Source organism: Scyliorhinus torazame, chromosome X (assembly GCF_047496885.1).
Source record: "Scyliorhinus torazame isolate Kashiwa2021f chromosome X, sScyTor2.1, whole genome shotgun sequence".
NCBI classification, from domain to species: Eukaryota; Metazoa; Chordata; class Chondrichthyes; order Carcharhiniformes; family Scyliorhinidae; genus Scyliorhinus; species Scyliorhinus torazame.
Genome location: NC_092738.1, coordinates 37,371,151 through 37,393,846, shown reverse-complemented (window position 1 = coordinate 37,393,846; position 22,696 = coordinate 37,371,151). Strand labels below are relative to the sequence as shown.

The following is a 22,696-nucleotide window of genomic DNA, read 5'->3' as shown; positions in this document are numbered from 1 at the left end:
GTGTGGGAAAGGTTATTGTGCAATGTGTTGTGAAGGTAGTTTTAACTTGTTTAATTGGAGTAATAGGTGGTGGGGGTACAATGGTACAGTATACAGTAAGGAAACGGGAAGGATCGGGGAGAATAGGGATAGGTAACCACTAGCGGACATGCAATCGGATACTGTCATTACTACTAGGAATGCTTGTTGAGTTGAAAGCAGGTGGTATTTGGGGACAGGATGGTGGTAGGTATTCTGAAGATGGGACTCTGGTGTTAAGACATCACAGTGAGATTGGAGACTATTGTGAGTTGGGAACAGTAGTGTGGAACTGGGATAAAAACAGAAAATGCAAGAAATACTCAGCAAGTCGGGCAGCATTACATAGAATTTACAGCGCAGAAGGAGGCCATTCGGCCCATCAAGTCTGCACCGGCTCTTGGAAAGAGCATCCTACCCAAGGTCCACACCTCCACCCTATCCCCATAACCCAGTAACCCCACCCAACACGAAGGGCAATTTTGGACACTATGGGCAATTTAGCATGGCCAATCCACCTAACCCGCACATCTTTGGACTGTGGGAGGAAACCGGAGCACCCGGAGGAAACCCACGCACACACGGGGAGAACGTGCAGACTCCGCACAGACAGTGACCCAAGCCGGGAATCGAACCTGGGACCCTGGAGCTGTGACGCAATTGTGCTATCCACAATGCTACCGTGCTGCCCAATGGAGCATCTGTGGCGAGGAAGACAAAAGAATTGAATATTTTTGGTCTGGTTCGAATGGGGAGTAATTACTATTTTAGATGTAATCCTGTGAAATTTCAATCATCAGTTTGTTTCAAAATCCTTTGGAAAAAGCAGAGCAACCGCGGGATTCTCTCAGGATCAGGAAAGGCATCCTTTCAACTCCGCTACTGGTGAAAAGATACTGTGTGGAAATCATAAAGCTGATTAAATTGATCCAGTGGCTTGTTTTTGTGTCTTTCAATGCCTTCCTTCCAGTTTTAATTTCAGCCTGCCTGAAAAACATGGGGTTGTGACTGGAAACGTTTATTTCTGGAAAGTTTTGAACCACGTCCGTGTACTCTGAGCATGTGCTGTTTGCAGAATTGTCTAGTCTGCAATCTGCTCATCAACTAGAGTTGAAGGATGGAGGGGAGATTCTCCTTGCCCAACAAAGATTTATCCGTTTCTTTGCTTCCTCCACAAACACTTTATAAATGGGAGATTGCAATGCTGAAATGACTCTTGTTAATTCAGTATCATTTAAAATATTCATTTCAGTTGGACAAGACTTTTTATGAACCTGTCTGTGGTTAGCAGAACTGATTGTCACTGAAACTTGGGTTTCCTGAACACAAAACAGAAAATGCTGGACATACCCAGCACATCTGGCAGTATTTGTGGAAAGAGAGTGTTAATGTTGCAGGTCGATGACTCTTCAGGACAAGTCATCAAACTGACACGTTAACTCTGCCTCCAAGCGTAGACCAAAAAGCTAAATTCTGGAGTTGTAGTGCGAGTGACTGCCCCAGATATCAAGGTAGCATTTGACTGAGTGAAACATCAAGGAGCCTGAGTAAATTGAACTCTAATGGAAAGCGCTCCACTGGCTGGAGTCATACCTTGCACAAAAGAAGCAACACCAGTTAGAATCATTTAAAAAAAGAAATGATACAGGAGGAGGCAATTCTTGTCTTGTCTGAGCTGGCCGAGAAAGAACAATCCAGCCGAATTCCATTTTCCAGCTGTTGGTCAGTGCCCCTTCAATGCAAAGTCTAAGGACATGTACTCTTTTACACTATTTCAGATAGTGAGTTCCAGACCTCCAACCTCTGAATGGAAAAAATCCTCCTTAACTCGCCTCTAACCCTTCTACCAGTTACTTTCAATCCATATCCCTGGTTATTGATCTCCGTTGCAAAGGAAAATAGATCTTCCCGATGCATTTTTTTCTTAGGTTGTTTGAAGCCAGTCATCGTGGACATGACATTACTGCAGGAGTTATCAGGCTGGTGTCCTAGGCCCAATCCATCTTCAGCTGCTCCATCAATGACCTTCTCTCTAACAATTGATCCGAAGTGTGGCTATCATTGATGATTGCTGAATGTTCAGTCTCATTCAGCACTTTTCAGATACAGAAGTAGTTCATGACTGCAGCACATGGGGAACATTCAGATTTCAACTGATAAGTGGCAAGTAATGTTTCATGCCACCAGCTATTTTATGGTTTAATGCAGAACTTCTTTCCTTCTCCTGCCGATGTTGTTGGTAGCTACTTGGAGCATTAGGAATGGATCGTCCCCCCCTCCAACTGCAAGTTCCTCTCCAGCCCTTGAGCGGGTGTCCTAAATCCTGGCACTGGGCAGGCAGCGCAGCCATCTGGGCTGTCGCTCTTTGCTGCAGAGAACAGTGTCTATCCCCTTCACTATCCTGTCCTCTAAATGTTTGGGAGTCAGCTCAGTTTGCTGGACAGCTGGTTCGTGATGCAGCGTACCCAGCAGCATGGGTTCAGTCCCTGTACAGACTGAGGTTAGCCAACCGTTGCCTCTCACCTGAGGTTTGGTGACTCTCGGGTTATATCACCACCAGTCAGCTCTCGGTCAAAGGGGGAGAGTAGCATATGGTACTCTGGGATGGTGGCGACTTTCATTTCACTGTTCTCCAGCACAATGGCTGTGTTACTGGACTAGTGATCAATGTGCATTCAAACCCTTCCACGGCAGATGGGAGAATTTAAATTCAGTTGATTTATAGAACTGGAGTAAAAAGCTGGCCTCCGCATTGATGATCATGAAACTACCGGATTGTTATAGAAACCCATCTGATTCACTAATGTCTTTAGTGAATATATTCTGGTCTGGCCTTCATGTGACTCCAGGCTCACAGTAATGGTTTGACTCTCCACTGCCCTCAAATGGCCAGACAAACTACTACAGAAAAGTTGAATCAGAACAAAACCGGACAGACTACCTGGCATCAATCTTGGCACCCGGGGAAACAAAGGTGCACACCCAGCCCAATTGTGATCCTCCAAAGACTCCTTTCTAACATCTGAGGACTTACGACAATATTGGTCAGAGGGACCATTGCACAGTCCTTGTGCAGGCAAAGCCCCAATCTTCACACTAAGGCCATCCTACATTGCATTCTGTGGTTCTACCACTGTGCTAAATAAATTCAGAACAAATCTGGCAACTCAGGAAGACTGGCGTCCATGAGGTGCCACAGACCATCAGCAGTAGCAGAATTGTATTCAGCCCCAATCTAACCATATGGCCTGGCAAATCCCTAAATCTACCATTACCACTAAGTCAGGAATCAGCCCTGATTCAACCAACAGTGCAGGAGGGTATGCCAGGTGCATCACCAGGCATAATGTAAAATGAGGTGCCAACTGGTGGACTGCATGCACACTAAACAGCAAAGAAGCATGTTTTAGACAAAACCAAGTGATCCCACAACCAATGGATTAGGTCCCTACTCCTCCAGCTCTGAAGAAGAGCCAAGGTGACTTGAAACCTTAACTCTGTTTCACCTCATAGATTCTGCAGATCCGCTGAGTTTATCCAGCGTTTTCAGATTCCCAGCATCCGCAGTATATTTTTTATATTACTGTTGTGAATGGTGGTGGTTAATGAAACAACTAACCAGAAGAGGAGTTGGCTCCTCAAATATTCCATCCTCTCTCACTCACACACACACACACACACACACACACACACATATGTATAATATATATACACACACATTCCTTCAGTCTAAGCTTCCACTTCGAGGTTTCTGCTTTCAGCCTGTAAGGATTTTCACTGTAGATTCATTCAGGTCGCTACAGTTTCAGAAAGACAGCAGCAATGCCGTTTTTCTGGAGAAGCTCCTTTCCTCTGAATGTCCAGGTCCCGACTGAGCTTCCCTTAGTTCTCTGAAAAATCATCCCACTTCGGTAGGATCTAATCACCACCGGTTACGAAGCAGAATGCGGCCCTTCGGCCAATTCATTGGCTACCAGTCAACCAATCGAACAGAGGTCTTTCGGATGCCACAAATTCTGAGTTCTGGTGTCCGAAGGCTAGCACAGTGTCCTATGTTGTAAATTTTTGAGTTCCCCATTTCCTCTGCTTGACTTAAAGATATATGTCTATTAAGCATCCAGGGATCAACATGATAACGGCAAAAATAAAGAAATGGAAAATAAGGGAAACAACAGGAAGGGCCCTTAGAATAGAAATACTGTGACTACATGAGCTCGTCAGAGAGTGGGAATTCTGCACTAAGTAATCCACCACAACCTGTCCACCATCTATAAGGCACAAGTCAGGAACGTGATGGAATACATTTGTCCACTTGGCTGAATGAATGTAGCTGTAATAACCCTCAAGAAGCTCAACACTGTTCAGGACAAAGCAGCCCGCTTGATTGACACACCATCCACCCTAAACATTCGCTCCTTCCACCGCTGATGCACAGTGGCAGCCGTGTGTAGCATATAGAAGATGCACTGCAGCAACTTGCCAAGGCGGCACCTTCCAAACCTGCAACCATTAACACCTAGAAAATGCTCACTAACTGCATGGTGGTTGTACCTGCCTGACATGGACTGCAGCAGTTCAAGAAGCAGCTCAACTCCACCTTCTCGAGGGAAATTTGGGATGAGCGATAAATGCTTAAATTATCAGCAATGTTCACATGCCACGAATGAAGAAATAAAAACTCCCACCAACCCTGCAGATCCCAGCTCCAGCAAGTTGGATGTATATTTTCAATCGCATTCTATACCATTTCTCTTCTTCATAAGGAATTAAATAATTGAATTTTCCATTCTAGTACACCCTTAGGCAAAACAATGCAAGTAATATGTAAAATTAATGCTATAAACAGTGCGTGCATTCCCTGTGTCTATCTCGATATTGTAACAAAGTTATAGCTAGCAGACTTTGGCACAATGCCTAACAGCCTGTTGGATTTGACTTCAATCAATTCTTAATGCATTGAGTCCTCTCACTCATCCATAGAATCACTACAATGTAGAAGGGGGCCATTTGGCCCATCGAGTATGCACTGATCCCTTGAAGAGCACTCTACCCAGGCCCACTCCCCGTAATCCCACCTAACCTGCACGATTTTGGACACTCTAGGAGCAACTTTACATGGCCAATCCAATGCACCTAAATTGCACATCTTTGGACTGTGGGAGGAAACCCATGCAGACACTGGGAGAACGTGCAAACCTCCACACTTGACAGTCACCCAAAGGCGGAATTGAATCCGGGTCCCTGGTGCTGTGAGGCAGCAGTGCTAACCACTATGCCACCGTGCTGTGAGCGCAATCTTTCTCTAATTTATTTTTATTCGTTCATGTGGGTGTCGCTGGCTAGGCCAGCATTTGTTTCCCATTCCTAATTGGCTTTGAACCGAGTGTCTTGCTCGGCCATTTCCGAGGACATTTAAGAGTCATCCACATTGCTGTGGGTCTGGAGTCACATGTAGGCCAGACCGGGTAAGGACAGCAGATTTCCTTCCCTAAAGAACATGGAACCAGATGGGTTTTTAAAAAAAAAAGGCGTTTTATTCAAACTTGTATCAAAGTAGGTTACAGCAAATAAACACCCCGGGAAACATCTCTCTCTCTCTCTCTCTCTCTCTCTCTCTCTCTCTCTGTCTCTCTCTCTCTCTCTCTCTCTCTGTCTCTCTCTCTCTGTCTCTGTCTCTCTCTGTCCCTCTCTCTCTTCCTCAAACACGGTCACAAATATCCCCCACCTTTTCTCAAACTCCCCTGCTGAGCCCCTTAACTCATACTTTTATCTTCTCTAACTGCAGGAAGTCATACTGGTCACCCAACCATGCTGCTACCCCCGGTGGCGATGCCGACCGCCACTCCAGCAAAATTGGTCGCCGTGCAATCAGCCTTCCTCCTCTCCATGAGTGCTGCTTCCGGATGTGGAAGGGGAGGGAAGAATTGGGGATATATATAAATGGCTGGGGGAGCAGGAGGTGAAGACCCGATGGGTTTTAACGACAATCGATAATAATTTCATGGTCATTAGACTTTTAATTCCAGATCTTTATTGAATTCAAATGTCACCATCTGCCCTGGTGGGATTTGAACCCAGGTCCCCGGAGCATTACCCAGGGCTCTGGATTACTAATCCAGCGACAATACCACTGCACCACAGTGATGATAGCGTGAAACCAGTCAGCATTTTTCTGCTCTTGTTTCCCACATGCTGAGTGTGTGGTAATGTAGATGGTTTCTTGAAGTATGTTCCTTTCTGCTTCTGCACTCTGTGGGATTTCTGGAGATGACCTGTTCAATTGAGTCAAGGAACTGTTGGTTCTTACCTGGGTATGCATTGTGGCTGAGGATACGAGAACAGCCTTTCTGCTTTGAATTTAAAAACTTGCACCCCAATCCACGTGCACACCAGGGAATGATCTGGACCACAGTCAGCTCTGTGGTAACTGTTGAGAATGCTGTTAAGGGGGTCCCATCTCGTGATGAGAAAGTCCGTTTGGTGCCAATGCCCTGATCATGGATGTCTTCAGGACACCTAATGGCATAGTTTGTTCCTAAAGAAAGTGCTAGTTATGCAAAGCTCAAATAACCTATCTTCTCTAAGCTGTCAGGCCCGGGGCAGTAGGGCGGTGCCTCATGCTCTGCACACTTTTGCATTGAAATCTCCCAATTGGTCTTAGAAATTCTGCTGATACCAGTGTCCAGCCCGTAGAACTGGCCTGTTCTTTCACCTCTGTACTGGAGCACAGTGCTAGAGCTTGTGTGACAGATAGAGAGAGCACATCCTTAACCATTTGTTGGGGAGAGGGTTTCTATCCTTGAGAGCAGGGAGTTCCTTAAATCAAAGCTTACACCCTGCTTATGGTCTTCCTCTGAGCTCTTCCCCTGCCAGATGAACTTGTAATATTTTTCTTTCAGTTATCCACTCTGAGTGGGTCTTGGCTCTTGTTGGGAAGCTCTGTCAATGTTAAACCTGTCAAGTTTGATGTGAATTACAACTGTTTTGTGTGCATTATCGACCAGTTGTAAATCATCAGTCAGCCCCGTGTACATCAGCAATTCCAGCTTCCAGGTGAAGAGTTGGCTTTTTGTTTGTTTGTCTGGTGCAATAGATTCATTTGTTGCTGCAAAAACATGCCAAATCTCTTCAGGCACACATGAGACACAACGCATTGACATGCTGGGGGTGCACTTGTTCCCACCTGCCACTTGTCTGCCTGTTGCACGAGCCTATCTATGTCCAGTTGCAGTCAATTCACATCATCCTCACTGTTTGCCGCCACTCCAACATTGACAAATTTTGAAATTTTACTCTATTCCAGGATCCAAGTTATACATAAATAGCACATAAAGCAGCGTTTTTCTTTTTGGGATATGGGTGTCACTGGCGAGGCCCAGTCCTAGCTGCCCTTTGAGAAAGTGTTGGTCAGCTGCAGTCTGTGAGGTGAGAGGGGGGGAGGCAGTTATAGGATTTTACCCCAGCGACAGTTAAGGAATAGTGAAATGTTTCCCAGTCAATATGGTGATCTCCAACTTCCGGGTGCGGCTATGCAGAGCTAGGTCGCATATTCGGCAGCTCCCGCTTGGAACGGACTTTTGGGCTCTTTTACAGGGCCCCCACGGCATTTGTTTGACATTTCCCGGTGTGGGAAGAAGGCTGCAGCATACCCCTGACAGTGTCCCCCAGGAGTGTTGTGTCTTTTGGCTACCAGACCCGGCAGAAACAGTGAAGGATTTGGCTTTAGCTGCAGCAGTAGACGAGGGCCTCTTCCAGCATGCAGGCGGGGGAAGAGCAAGCTTAAAGCTGCAATCTGGCTTGACTCTATCAAAGGTGAATTCTAGCAGCAGAGGGAACAACTGCGAAAAGATCTACCAGGTCCATTGAAGAAGCAGGGATGAGGCTTCTGGTGGCAGCCATGGAGGAGTAGGTCGCGCATTCGGCAGCTCCCGTCTGGAGCCGACTCTCAGACCTTTTTCAGGAGTTTCCATAGACTTTTTGGGGCAGACTGGTGAAGCAAACACTGCCAACTTCTATGAAACGGACCAGAAGTGTAACGGCCAAAGGAGCGGCACTGGAGCAACGGGAGAAGCGAGGGAAAGAAAACAAAATGGCGGCGGCCAGGGACAAAGGGGAGCTGCAGGAGTTCATCAAGCGCTGCTTCGAGGAGCAGCGCGAGGAGATGCGCAAGGCGATGTTGGCGCCTATGCTTTCGACAATTGAAGGACTCGGGATCACGCAGAAGGCCCACGAAGCTAAGATCCAAGAGGTATAGAAAAGAGTCAGTCAGAACGAGGACGAGCTCGTGGGCCTGGCGGTGAGAGTGGAGCAGAACGAGGCGCTACACAAGAGGTGGGCGGGAAGACTCGAAGACCTGGAGAACAGGTCGAGGAGAAAAAATCTGCGAATCCTGGGTCTCCCTGAGGGAGTGGAGGGGACCGATACCGGGGCATACGCGAGCACGATGCTCGAGACGATGATGGGCACGAAGGCCCCTTTGAGGCCGCTGGAGTTGGACGGGGCACATCGGGTGCTGGCGAAGAAGCCCCAGGCAAATGAGCCGCCAAGGGCGATAGTGGTGAGGTTCCACCGGTTCACGGACAGAGAGTGGGTCCTGAGATGGGAAAAAAAAGAAAGAAAAAAAAATAAATAAAAAATATGGTGATCTCCAGGTCTCTGCTGCCCTTGTTCTTTTAGATGATGTGGAGATGCCGGCGTTGGACTGGGGTGAGCACAGTAAGAAGTCTCACAACACCAGGTTAAAGTCCAGCAGGTTTATTTTAAATCACAAGCTTTCAGAGGGCAGCTTCTTCACAGGTGATGAAGGAGCAGACCTCCAAAAAGCTTGCGAATTCAAACAAACTTGGTGCACTTTAACCTGGTGTTGTGAGACTTCTTGGGCTGGATTCTCCGTTTTGGAGAATAAGTCATCACGTCGGTGTGAAAACGGTGGTCTTTTACGCCAGGAAAACTGGCGTCAAAAGGCCACCAATTCCCTGTTTTGCTGGGGGCTAGCAGGGAGCCAGCATAGAGCTCGCAGCTCTAGCTGCCGATACGGCCCCCAGCTCTTAATTCAGAGGCTGCGCCGTGCTCCATGGCGGACTCAGCCCACGGACCTGGACCGCCAAAATTGTGCCCATCATCGGCTGCTCGCACGCCCCGGACCGCACCCCCCCCCCCCCCCCCCCCCCCCCCCCCCGCCCGCCCGCTGATCGGCCCTCCCCTGACTGTGGTGGCCCCGGACTGAATCCGCAGCCACCATGCCGAGTTCATTAACGGTGTGAGCACATGTAACCTACGCCGTCGGGAACTCGGTCGGTCGGGGACAGAGCATTGCGTGGCGGGCCTCGGGCAGTGGCCTGTGGCGGTGGATAATCGGCGCGGCGTACCCCTCGTGTACGCTGCTTTTCAGGGGGCAGAGAATTCAGAAACCGCCGCCACTCACGATTTTGGCGCCAAAACGGATTCTCCGCCCCGTCGCCGAACGCAGTTTCGGCGTCGGGGAGCGGAGAATCCAACCCCTTACTTTTTGATGGTAGCAGTCATGTGTTTGGATGGTTCTGTCGAAGGAGCCTTTGTGAGTTCCTGCAGTACATTTTGTAGATGGCACACACTGTTGCCACTGTGCGTCGGTGGTGGAGGGAGTGAATGTTTGTGGAAGGGGAGCAATCAAGCGGGGCTGCTTTGTCCTGGATGGTGTCGAGCTTCTTGAGTGTTATTGGAGCTGCGCTCATCCAGGCAATTGGAGAGTATTCCATCACACTCCTGACTTGTGCCTTGTAGATGGTGGACAGGCTTTGGGGGGTCAGGAGGTGAGTTACTCACCGCAGGATTCCCAGCCTCTGACCTTCTCTTTATTTATATAGCTAGTTGAGTTTCTGGTCAATGGCAACACCCCAGGATGTGGATAGTGGGGGATTCAGCGATGGTAATTGAATATCATGGGGCGGTGGTTAGATTCTCTCTTTTTGAAGACGGTTATTGCCTGGCACTTGTGTGGTGTGAATGTAACTTGCCACTTGTCAGCCCGAGCCTGGATATTGTCCAGGTCTTGCTGCATTTGGACAGGGACTGCTTCAGTATCTGGGGAGTCGCGAATGGTGCTGAACATTGTGCAGTCATCCGCAAACATTTCCACTTCTGACCTTTTGATGGAAGGAAGGTCATTGATGAAGCAGCAAGGGCAGCACAGTGGCGCAGTGGTTTAGCATTGCTGCCTACAGCGCTGAGGTCCCAGGTTCGATCCCAGCACTGGTCACTGTCTGTGAGATGTTTGCACATTCTCCCCGTGTTTGCGTGGGTTTCGCCCCCACAACCCAAAGATGTGCAGGGTAGGTGGATTGGACACGCTAAATTGCCCCTTAATTGAAAAAAATAATTGGGTACTTTAAATTTTTTTAAAAATGATGAAGCAGCTGAAGATGGTTGGGCCGAGGACACGACCCTGAGGAACTCCTGCAGTGATGTCCTGGAGCTGAGATGATTGACCTCCAACCACCACAACCACCTTCCTTTGTGCCGGGTATGACTCCGACCAGCAGAGAGTTTCCCCCTGATTCCCATTGACTCCAGTTTAGCTCGGGCTCCTTGATGCCACACTCGGTCAAATGCTGCCTTGATGTCAGGGCAGTCACTCTCCCCTCACCTCTGGCATTCAGCTCTTTGTCCATGTTTGAACCAAGGCTGTAATGAGATCAGGAGCTGAGTGACTCTGGCGGAACCCAAACTGACCGTGAGTGAGCAGGTTATTGCTGAGTAAGTGCCGCTTGATAGCACTGTTGATGACTCCTTCCATCACTTTGCTGATGATGGAGAGTAGACTGATGGGGCGGTAATTGGCTGGGTTGGATTTGACCTGATTTTTGTGTACAGGACACACCTTGGCAATCTTCCACATTGCCGGGTAGATGCCAGTGTTGTAGCTGTACTGAAACAGCTTGGCTAGGGGTGCAGCAAGTTCTGGAGCACATGTCTTCAATACTATTGCTGGGATATTGTCAGGGCCCATAACCTTTGCAGTGTCCAGTGCCTCCAGCCGTTTCTTGATATCGTGTGGAGTGAATCGTATTGGCTGAAGACTGACATCTGTGATGCTGGGGACCTCCGGAGGAGACCGAGACAGATCATCCACTCGGCACTTCTGACTGAAGATTGTTGCGAGTGCCGCAGCCTTGTCTTTTGCACAGATGTGCTGGGCTCCTCCATCATTGAGGATGGGGATATTTGTGGAGCCTCCTCCTCCAGTGAGTTGTTTAATTGTCCACCACCATTCACGGCTGGATGTGGCAGGACTGCAGAGCTTAGATCTGATCCAGTTGTAAATCATCCACAGTGTTGGTTATGGAATTGCTTGGCTCTGCCCATTACAGGTATGCCTGGTGTTTCTCATGGCACTTGCGAACAAGGACATATTGTTGATGACTTCCTCAATGTCTCCAATTTAGAAATATTGTTCTGATCTTGAATTCCCTTTGTGGCCTCAACCCCTCCTACCTCTGCTACCTGTTCACGCCCACAAGCACCAGTGCTCATCCCCACCTATTCTGAATTTGGCCTCGTGCATTGCCCCATTCCCTACAAGCAGCATTATCTCCCAGTGCTCTGGAATTACGTCCTTGAAATCCTCAGTCACCTCCAAAAGACCCTCCTTAAAACTCACCTCTTTGAGCAAGCTTTTGTCCACCCCTCCTAGTATCTTGTCATTCGGCTCATTTCTATTTGATTGTATTTTCTAAAGTGTTTTGAGATGTTTATATATATTCAAGGTACAAATTGCAAATTGTTTCTTCCTAAAGAAATTAATGTTCATTATGAAAAGCAATATCCTTTGGCAAATGCTGCACAAGAGAATCTGCACTAAAATCAAAAGCACTCTCCAAACCGGTGACCTGGAAGAGGAAGGTGCTTTTGAAAACGCTTTAGTGAGTTGCTGCAGTGCATCTTGTAGAATGTTTAAGGTGGTGGGTGGGACACCGATCAAGCGGTTGTTTTCTCCTGGGTATGGAGCTTCTTGAACGTGGTGCAACTGTACTCCTCCAGGCAAGTGGCAAGTATTCCATCATACTGCGCCTTCTAGATGGTGGACGGAATTTGGGGTAGAATCCGTAGAATCCCCAGCCTCTGACTTGGTGTTGGAGTCACAGAATTTATGTGGCTGGTCCATTTAGGTTTATGGTCAGTGGTGGCACGGTGGTTAGCACTGCTGCCTCACAGTACCAAGGTTTGAATTCCAGCCTTTGATTAACTGTGTGGAGTCTGCACGTTCTCCCTGTGTCTGCGTGGATTTCCTCCGGGTGCTCCGGTTTCCTCCCACAGTCCAAAGATGTGCTGGTTAGGTGGATTCCTCCTTAGTGTCTAAAAATGTATGGTGGGGTTATGGGGATAGGGTGGGGGTGTATGTAGGGCACTCTTTCAGAGGGGTGGTGCCGACTCGATGGGCCGAATGGCCTTCTGCTGCAGTGTAGGGATTCTTTTGGTTTCCAGCTTGCAAGTTTTTGTTTTGAGAGCAAATTCTTAAGCCTGAAAAATAGTCCGGAAGAACAGGTTTGCTTAACTACATCTAAGTAAAGTCGCCATAGTCCCAGGTGACCATAGGCCATCGTACCAGATGACCATTTGAGGGGGGAGACCTGACTGGTGGTGGTTTAACCTGAGGATCACCACACCTCAGGTGAGGGTCAAGGTTGAGAAGAGGCGGAGCCTTCAATAATACCCTCAGCCGGTACGGGAATTGAACCCACGCTGCTGGCCTCGCTCCACATCACAAACCAGCTGTCCAGCCAACTGAGCTAAACCGAACTATAACCAATACAACTGAAGGAAAATTAACATGTTCAATGAAGTCTCTTGTTTTTTTATATTTAATTTCTTAAAATTTAAAGTACCCAATTTCTTTCCAATTAAGGGGAAATTTAGCATGGCCAATCCACCTAGCCCGGCACATCTTTGGGTTGTGGGGGCGAAACCCACGCAGACACGGGGAGAATGTGCAAACTCCACACGGACAGTGACCCAGAACCGGGATCGAACCTGGAACCTCAGTGCCATGAGGCAGCAGTGCTAACCACTGCGGCACTGTGATGCCCTCATGAAGTCTCTTGTTAACAAAGAAACTGGCATCACAAGTGGTGTGGGTTACAGGTGTTGTCTCTCTTGAGCAGTTCATAATAGAATGCAGCATTTCTTAAGAAATATCACCACCTTCCTGACGCAAACTTTGAAAATTCGTTCAGTTATTTCTCTCATAATAATTTAGAAAAGAGAAAGAAAATCAGATCTTCACAGAATGGGGAGCGAACCTTCTAATCTTTAATTCCTGCTAATGCAGAAATTGCATGCTTAAGAATGCTGCAAATTGCAAATGCTCCGAAAATGCAGATTGTCATGGGAAGTCTTGCAAGCTGCAAGATTGCTCAGTTGTGCTGAAAGCTCTGTCGAATAACGGAGCTAAAAATATTCAGTTGAACACCAGCTATTGAGATGGGCTGAGGTCCAGAAATTAATTTTTTAAGGACATTGAGAGAGAAGATTAATTTAAATTTACCCTGTAGAAATGGCAAGTGATTATTTTTTTCCATAAAGCATTTTGAATGATTTGATTAGTTCTACAATTCTTGACTATTAAATGGTGAATGTTCATGTGTGGTTTGCACGTAATAAAAGGTCAATGACTACTTTATGTCTACTTTAGAGATGTTTACACAGGCAGTTTAATTTTATTTGATTCAAATAGGAAGTAAAGTTTGTGGATGGAATTGTGGGTAAACAAAGTTTTTAACATTGTACAGAGATTCCCGCCAAACCAAAATTCGATGTGATATCTGTGGATTATTTACAACTTGCATTTCAATGGTGGCTTTGGGGGTATATGATTGATGTGGCAATCTTGAAGAATAACAGAATTACAATTGTATAAAATATATGCCTGATCAGTAAATTAAGAGTAAAGTGCTGAAACTAGGATCGTAAATCTGAACAAAGCAAGCTAGGTATGAGAGGCGAGTTGGCTAAGGTAGATTAGGAAACTGCTTTAAACGAGACAATGGTAGACAAGCGATGGCATTTAAAGAACTGATACATAATTTGCAACAAATGCACATTCGAACAGGTGCCGGAATGTGGCGACTAGGTGATTTTCACAGTAACTTCATTGCAGTGTTAATGTAAGCCTACTTGTGACACTAAAGATTATTAGTATGTTCCTTCTGGCATAAACACATTGAAAAATTGGGCCACCCATGTGGAGGCTTTAGAGAGGGCACAGAGGAGGTTTACCAGGATGTTGCCTGGTCTGGAGGGTGTTAGCTATGTGGAGAGGCTGAATAAACTCGGACTGCTTTCGTTAGAAAGACGGGGGTTGAGGGGTGACCTGATAGAGGTCTACAAGATTCAGGGGCATGGATAGAGTGGATGGGCAGGCACTCTTTCCCAGGGTGGAGGGGTCAGTCACCAGGAGCATAGATTTAAGGCCATGGAGCAAAGTTTAGAGGAGATGTGCGAGGCAGGTTTTTTACACAGAGGGTGGTGAGTGCCTGGAACGCGTTGCCAGGGAAGGTTGTGGAAGCAGATACATTAACGGCGTTCAAAAGGCATCTTGACAAATACATGGATAGGACGGGTATAGAGGGATACGGCACAAGGAAGTGCTGAGCGTTTTGGCCAAGGGTGGTATCGTGGCCGGTACAGGCTTGGAGGGCCGAATGGCCTGTTCCTGTGCTGTATTGTTCTTTGAGAAGTTCGTGATAGTATTTTGATCTAAGGAAGAGGCTTTAAATGTTGCCAAAAAGGGTAAGTCTGAGGATTTTAGGATGCAGCAAAGGAGGACCAAGCAATTGATAAAGAAAGAGAGAATATGAGAATAGACTAACGAGAAATATAAACGGATTGTAAAAGTTTCAGTAGAAATGTAAAAAGGAAGAGATTGGTGAACGTGAACATCATTTTCTTTTCTTTCATGGAATGTTGACATCGCTGGCAATGTCAATATATGTCACACACGCTGAATTGCCCTTGAATCTGACTTACTGGCTCTTTCAGGGGGCAGTTATGATGTGATGTGGCGTGTTTGGATTTTCAAAAAACATTTGATTAGGTGCCACCCAAGTTGCACAAAATTAGGACTCGTGGCATTGGAGGTAATATATTAGCATGGATTAAGGATTGGTTGATAGACAGGAAACACAAATTAACAGGATATTTTTGAGTTGGGAGATGGGTTTTTATAGCCAGGATCAATATGTATAATAATCTTTTATTATTGTCACAAGTAGGTTTACTGCAATGAAGTTACTGTGAAAAGCCCCTAGTCGCCACATTCCGGCGCCTGTTCGGGTCACAGAGGGAGAATTCAGAATGTCCAATTCACCTAACAGCACGTCTTTCGGGACTTGTGGGAGGAAACCGGAGCACCCGGAGGAAACCCACGCAGACACGGGGAGAACGTGCAGACTCCGCACAGACAGTGACCCAAGCCGGGAATCGAACCCGGGACCCTAGAGCTGTGAAGCCATAGTGCTAACCATTGTGCTACCATGCTGCCCAATACTTGGACCTCAGCTATTTACAATCTATATTAATGATTTAGATGAGACCGAGTGTAATATATCCAGGTTTGCTGGCGATACAAAGATAGAGGGAAAGTAAACAGTGAAGTGGCTGCAGAGGGATATCGGCAGATTGGGTGAGGGGGGGCAGGAACATGGCAGTTAGAATACAACATGGCAAAGTGTGAAATTAGCCACTTTACTTGAAAAATAAGTTAAATATTTTGAATTTTTTGAATATTGAGGGAATGAGAAATGTTTGCATTCAGCCACCTAGGTGTCCTTGTACATGAATCACAGTAATTAGGAAGGCAAATGGGATGTTGGCCTTTTATTAGAAAGGGATTGGAGTAAACTAGTAAGGAAATATTGCTACATTCTACAGGACTTTGGTCAGATCTGAAGTGCTGTGTAGAGTTTGATCTCCTGACCTAAGGAAGGACACACTAACCCTAGAGGAAGTGTAATGAAGATTCACAAGACTGGTTCCTGGGTTGATAGGATTGTCCTTTGAGAGGTTGAGTACACCAGGCCTATTTATTCCTTGGAATTTAGAAGATTGAAAGGTAGTCTAATTGAAACATAAAATTCTTTATGCATATAAATCGTTAAAAAAATAAAATTAATTGGTGGTAAAAAGAGGGGAAGGGCTGATTAGAGACCACAGAAGGGATTTACATAGAGGCAGAGGACACAGCTGAGGTATTAAATGACTAGTTTGTATTGACCTTTACCAAGGAAGAATATGCTACCCAGGCCATAATGAAAGATGGGGTAATTCAGACACTGAAGGGTTTTTTAATTGGTGAGGAGGTATTAGATAGATTGTGTGTACTTAAAGTTGATACGGCAGCAGGGCTGGATGAAAGGAATCCAAGGATATTGAGGGACGTAAGTGGAAATTGCGGAGGAACCAGCTATAATTTTTCAGTCTTCCTCGCACTCGGGTGGTGTAGCTGGACTGGAGAACTTCAACTGCTACACCCTTGTTCAAAAAAGGATTTAAAGATAAGCTCAGCAACTACATGCCAGTCAATTTACCTTTGATGATGGGGAAATTTCTAGAAACATAAATTTGGGACAAAATTAATAGTCACATTAATAAATATGGGTTAATTAAGGAAACCTAGCATGAATTTCAATGAGAAAATTGTATTTTACTGACTTGCTGGTGTTTTAGGAAGACCTAGCACAGAAGATTGATGAGGGCAGTGCTGTTGATGTGATACATGTGGACTTCCAAAAGACGTTTGATACAGTGCCGCACAACAGACGTGAGCACAGTTAAAGTTCACAGAATAAGAGGGCACCGCAAATTGACTGAATGACAGGAAACATCGAGTAGTGGTTAATTAATGTTTTTCGGGTTGAGGGAAGGTTTGTAGTGGAGTTCCCCAGGGATCAGTGTTGAGACCCTTGCTTTTCCTGATATGTATTAATAACCTAGACCATTGATGGGCAACCTAGGCCAGTGAGTGGGCCGCATGGGTGACCCTCCTTCTCAATGGGCCACAAGATTGAACTCAGGCTTGTTCGCTAACTAAGACCCTTGAGTAAGATTAAAAACATTTAATACAGGCTGAGTATTTCATAATGTTTAATCATACATATATTAATCAAACTGTCATTAACTTCAAATGGTACTGTGAGGGGATAATGTGTAACTTCAAAACGACATAAGCAAATTAGTGGATGGGTGGACAGGTGGCAGATGCGGTTAAATGTGGAAAACTGTGAAGTGATTGATTTTGGTACGAAGACCGATAATATAAAGGGTACAATTCTAAAGGCGTTGCAAGAGCAGAGGCACCTGTGTATGTGTGCACAAGTCACTGAATGTAGCAGGACAGGTTGAGAGAGTGATGAATAAAATATCCTCGGCAGGATCCTCCGCTTTATTAATAGGGAGGTTATGTTGAACTTGTGTAAGACACTAGTTCGTCCTCAGCTGGAGTACTGTGCCCAGTTCTGGGTGCTACACTTTAGGATAGATGTGAAGATGTTAGCGAGTGTGCAGAAAAGATTCATGAGAATCATTCCAGGGATGAGCAACTTCAGTTATGAAGATAAATTGTTAGGACTATTTTCTTTGGAGAAGGGAAGGCTGAGAAGAAGAGGTTTAATAGAGGTATTCAAAATTGAGGGGTCTGAATAGAGTAGCTAGGGAGAATCTGTTCCCACTTGTAAGAGGATTCAGAACACAAGGGTACAGATTTAAAGTGATTGGCAAAAGTGATATGAGAGGAAACATTTTTCATGCAGCGAGTGGTTAAGGCCAGGCCAGGTTTGGAATGCACTGCCGGAGAGAGTGGAGGCAGGTTATCTGGAAAGAAAGAATGTGCAGGGTTACGGGGAGAAGGCGGGAGAATGACAATAAGTAAATTGTTCGTTCGGGGAGCTGGTGCAGACGCGATGTGCCAAATGGCCGTTTCCTGCGCTGCTGAGTTCTGTGATCCTTAACGGGCTTGACAGGGTGGATGCTGAGTAAATGTTTCTGCTGGGTGGGGAGTCTAGAACATGGGGTCACAGCCTTGAATCAGCGAGTCAGGCATTTGGGCATGAGATGAGACATTTTTTATTCCAGAGAGCTACGAGTGCTCAGTTGTTGAGCGTACTCTGGACAGAGATAGATTTTTGGGTACTGAGGGAATTAAAGAATAGTTTGGGAAGGTAGACTTGAGGTAGAAGATCAGCCCTAGTCTTGTTAAATGTTGGAGCTGTTATGGGCCAGGGTTTAAAAACTCCAAAGTATATTATGGAGTTCACCTGACCTAAAACTTTTTGTTGAATTTGGCTAAGACGAGCACAAGAGCCTTCCCTTCAGGTGTGATTCACCAGTCTTCCCAGACACTTTAATCAAAATAAGCTTTATTCTAAGAACTTCGTTAACATGTGTATATATAACCAAACAGCAAGAATTTTATCAATTACAAACATAAAGATCCCACGCAGCTACAGTAATCTATGTGTAACCCTTAATGAATTCCCCCTTAACTGTTCCAATTCAATAACAAAATCCCACAAGCCAAACACCCCTTTTCAAGGGTGTGGCCCAGCACTCTGTATTCTCACTTGAATAAGACTGGCTTTCCCTGAGATTCTGACCCCGTCTCACCAGCAGCTTTAAACCCTTCCAGAAAGCAAACTATAAGTTACCAAAGCAGCAGGTAGCTATAATCAATGTTTTTTTTCTTAGAACAACTCTTTAAAATGAAAATAGAGAGACAGGCCAAAACCCTTCTGTTCTCTGTCTGAGTCCACAGCAGCCAAAATGTGAAAGCAAAACCAAAAACAGCTCACAGAGGCGCAGCCCAACTCCATCCACACAATGGCATTAGTGAAGCCATGTGATAAGACAAAAACCTTTCTTAAAGCGACACTCACATGACAGAGCAGATTGAAAGGCTGAGTGACCTACCGCAGCTCCTATTTCTTATGTCCGTATGCCGTTACATTTGTTGGGTTCTGGTTTTCAGATCGATAGCCACCTCTGTGTCTGTGTACTCGGCTCAGTGCTGTGAGGCAGAAAAGACAGAAGACGAAATGAATCGGGAAGTGATGTCTAGTTCATGCCGCACTTGGGCATTACAAGCATGTACGTTGTATGTAACGGCTGTGGAAGGTGAAAACCTCCACATTTCTAGCTCCTGGGCAAGAATTTGTGTCGGTGGTCTGATGTGCCTTGATTTCAATAAATTGTTGATGTTGAGAGATGGGAAAACATCTAGAATGGAAGATTTGAGTTTTAGCAGGAAAAGAATGTGTATATAATGCCGTTGAAAATTTACAGCCACTGAATTAATTTTGAAGTGCCCCCATTGTTCTGAAATAGGAAATGCAGCAACCAATTTGCACACAGCAAGGCCTCCTAGACAGCAGTTCAATAAATGACCAGACCGTATGTTTTGGGTGTAAGTTGAGGGATAAATATTGACCAGTTCACCAGGAGAATTTTTAAATAGCGTCATGGGATCTTCTACTTCTACCTGAGAGGACAGATGAAGCCTCGGCTTAATGTCTTATCTGAAAGACATCACCTGTCGCTGGAGTGTTTGACCGTTTCACTCCCAAGTGCTGTCACGGAGTCATGGCGAGAATTCTATCGCAGTATTAATCAAATAGAGAGGCACAATGAGGTCTTGATAATTGCGTATGTTGTATTATGTCACTTTGCACTTGTTTTCTGTGGAACCTTACAACTCATTTCTCCTCATTAAAGGTACTGGGGAAAAGTGGGGCGCTTGACGGAGTTGAGCAGCTTGATGGAAAGAAACAGCAAGAGCAAGAAGATCTGGAAAAGTTGAGAGAAAATGAGAACCTCCTGAAGCTGGGAGAGAATGAAGAACTGCTGAAGCTCCGACAACATGAAGAATTGATGAAATTCCGAGAACATGAAGAATTGATGAAGAAACAAAAGAGTAAAAAAATCCGTACTCCTTCGAAAGTAAGTTAATCATAAATTTCCTAAAGATTGTGGCCTGGAGTTTCTGCTCGGGACGCAATCAGAAAAATGCACTGAAAGTTATGCCAGTCTTGCCAAGGTGAAATTCCACCCATGCCTCTTGCCTAAGACCCGTTTGCATAAGACAAAATGTGAACTCTCAAATGAAGCAGTGCAATCGAGCAGCGTTATTGATGGGGCTGCAATATTACTAAATTAAAATCAAGAGAAGCTGAAGAACTAGGCCAATTGCTTCTGGTAACAGTTCTTGTGTTCCAAGGGCAGATTCAAACTCTCATTTAATCAAGATAATTTGGAGGTATTGTGGCGACAGTAAGAGAAAAAGACCTGAGCGAGGCTTCAGTTGACTGCTGGCGAGTGCAGGTCAGCTCATTAGCAGTGGATTCCTGTGAGCGGGGGCGCCTTTGCGCCGGTTTCTGGGAGCAATAGAACATTACAGCGCAGTACAGGCCCTTCGGCCCTCGATGTTGCGCCGACCTGTGAAACCACTCTAAAGACCATCTACACTATTCCCTTATTGTCCATATGTCTATCCAATGACCATTTGAATGTCCTTAGTGTTGGCGAGTCCACTACTGTTGCAGGCAGGGCATTCCACGCCCTTACTACTCTCCGAGTAAAGAACCTACCTCTGACATCTGTCCTATATCTATCTCCCCTCAATTTAAAGCTATGTCCCCTCGTGCTAGACATCACCATCCGAGGAAAACGGCTCTCACTGTCCACCCTCTCCAATCCTCTGATCATCTTGTATGCCTCAATTAAGTCACCTCTTAACCTTCTCTCTAACGAAAACAGCCTCAAGTCCCTCAGCCTTCCCTCATAAGATCTTCCCTCCATACCAGGCAACATTCTGGTAAATCTCCTCTGCACCCTTTCCAATGCTTCCACATCCTTCCTATAATGCGGCGACCAGAATTGCACGCAATACTCCAAATGCGGCCGCACCAGAGTTTTGTACAGCTGCAACATGACCTCATGGCTCCGAAACTCAATCCCTCTACCAATAAAAGCTAACACACCGTACGCCTTCTTAACAACCCTCTCAACCTGAGTGGCAACTTTCAGGGATCTATGTACATGGACACCGAGATCTCTCTGCTCATCCACACTACCAAGAATCTTACCATTAGCCCAGTACTCCTGTCTTCCTGTTATTCCTTCCAAAATGAATCGCCTCACACTTTTCTGCATTAACCTCCATTTGCCACCTCTCAGCCCAGCTCTGCAGCTAATCTATGTCCTTCTGTAACTTGTAACATCCTTACGCACTGTCCACAACTCCACCAACTTTAGTGTCATCTCCAAATGTACTCACCCATCCTTCTACGCCATCCTCCAGGTCATTTATAAAAATGACAAACAGCAGTGGCCCCAAAACAGATCCTTGTTGTACACCACCAGTAACTGGACTCCAGTCTGAACATTTCCCATCAACCACCTCCCTTTGTCTTCTTCCAGCTAGCCAATTTCTGATCCAAACTGCTAAATCACCCTGAATCCCATGCCTCCGTATTTTCTACAGTAGCCTACCATGTGGAACCTTATCAAACGCTTTACTGAAATCCATATACACCACATCAACTGCTTTACCCTCATCCACCTGTTTGGTCACCTTCTCAAAGAACTCAATAAGGTTTGTGAGGCATGACCTACCCTTCACAAAACCGTGTTGTCTATCTCTAATCAAATTATTCCTTTCCAGATGATTATACATCCTATCTCTTTTAAACCTTTCCAAGATTTTGCCCACAACAGAAGTAAGGCTCACTGGTCTATAGTTACCGGGGTTGTCTCTACTCCCCTTCTTGAACAAGGGGACAACATTTGCTATCCTCCAGTCTTCTGGCACTATTCCTGTAGACAAAGATGACTTAAAGATCAAAGCCAAAGGCTCAGCAATCTCCTCCCTAGCTTCCCAGAGAATCCTAGGATAAATCCCATCCGGCCCAGGGGACTTATCTATTTTCGCACTTTCCAGAATTGCTAACACCTCCTCCTTATGAACCTCAGGCCCTTCTAGTCTAGTAGCCTGAATCTCAGTATTCTCCTCGACAACATTGTCTTTTTCCTGTGTGAATACTGACGAAAAATATTCATTTAGCACCTCTCCTATCTCCTCGGACTCCACGAACAACTTCCCACTACTGTCCTTGACTGGCCCTTCCTCTATCCATGTCATTCATTTATTCCTGACATATCTATAGAAAGCTTTAGGGTTATCCTTGATCCTACCTGCCAAAGACTTCTCATGTCCCCTCCTGGCTCTTCTTAGCTCTCTCTTTAGGTCCTTCCTAGCTAACTTGTAACTCTCGAGCGCCCTAACTGAACCTTCATGTCTCATCTTTACATAAGCCTCCTTCTTCCTCTTGACAAGTGTTTTGACTGCTTTAATAAACCACGGTTCCCTTGCTCGACCACTTCCTCCCTGCCTGACAGGTACATACTTATCAAGGACACGCAGTAGCTGTTCCTTGAATAAGCTCCACATTTCCATTGTGCCCATCCCCTGCAGTTTTCCTCTCCATCCAATGTATCCTAAGTCTTGCCTCATCGCACCATAATTGCCTTTCCCCCAGATATAACTCTTGCCCTGCGGTATATACCTATCCCTTTCCATCACTAAAGTAAACGTAATCGAATAGTGGTCACTACCACCAAAGTGCTCACCTACCTCCAAATCTAACACCTGTCC

At 45.8% G+C, this 22,696-nt stretch overlaps 1 protein-coding gene across 4 annotated transcripts in view; it reads left to right on the top strand.

Annotated features, from left to right (window-relative positions):
- The window catches only part of znf740b (zinc finger protein 740b), a 235,448-nt gene that overhangs the window by 36,834 nt on the left and 175,918 nt on the right, over positions 1 to 22,696 (top strand). For all 4 annotated transcript variants that reach the window (XM_072494092.1, XM_072494091.1, XM_072494093.1 and 1 more), the window contains one exon: positions 19,759 to 19,983. In XM_072494092.1, the coding sequence (XP_072350193.1) occupies positions 19,759 to 19,983 (225 nt within the window). The remainder of the gene's footprint in view (positions 1 to 19,758; positions 19,984 to 22,696) is intronic.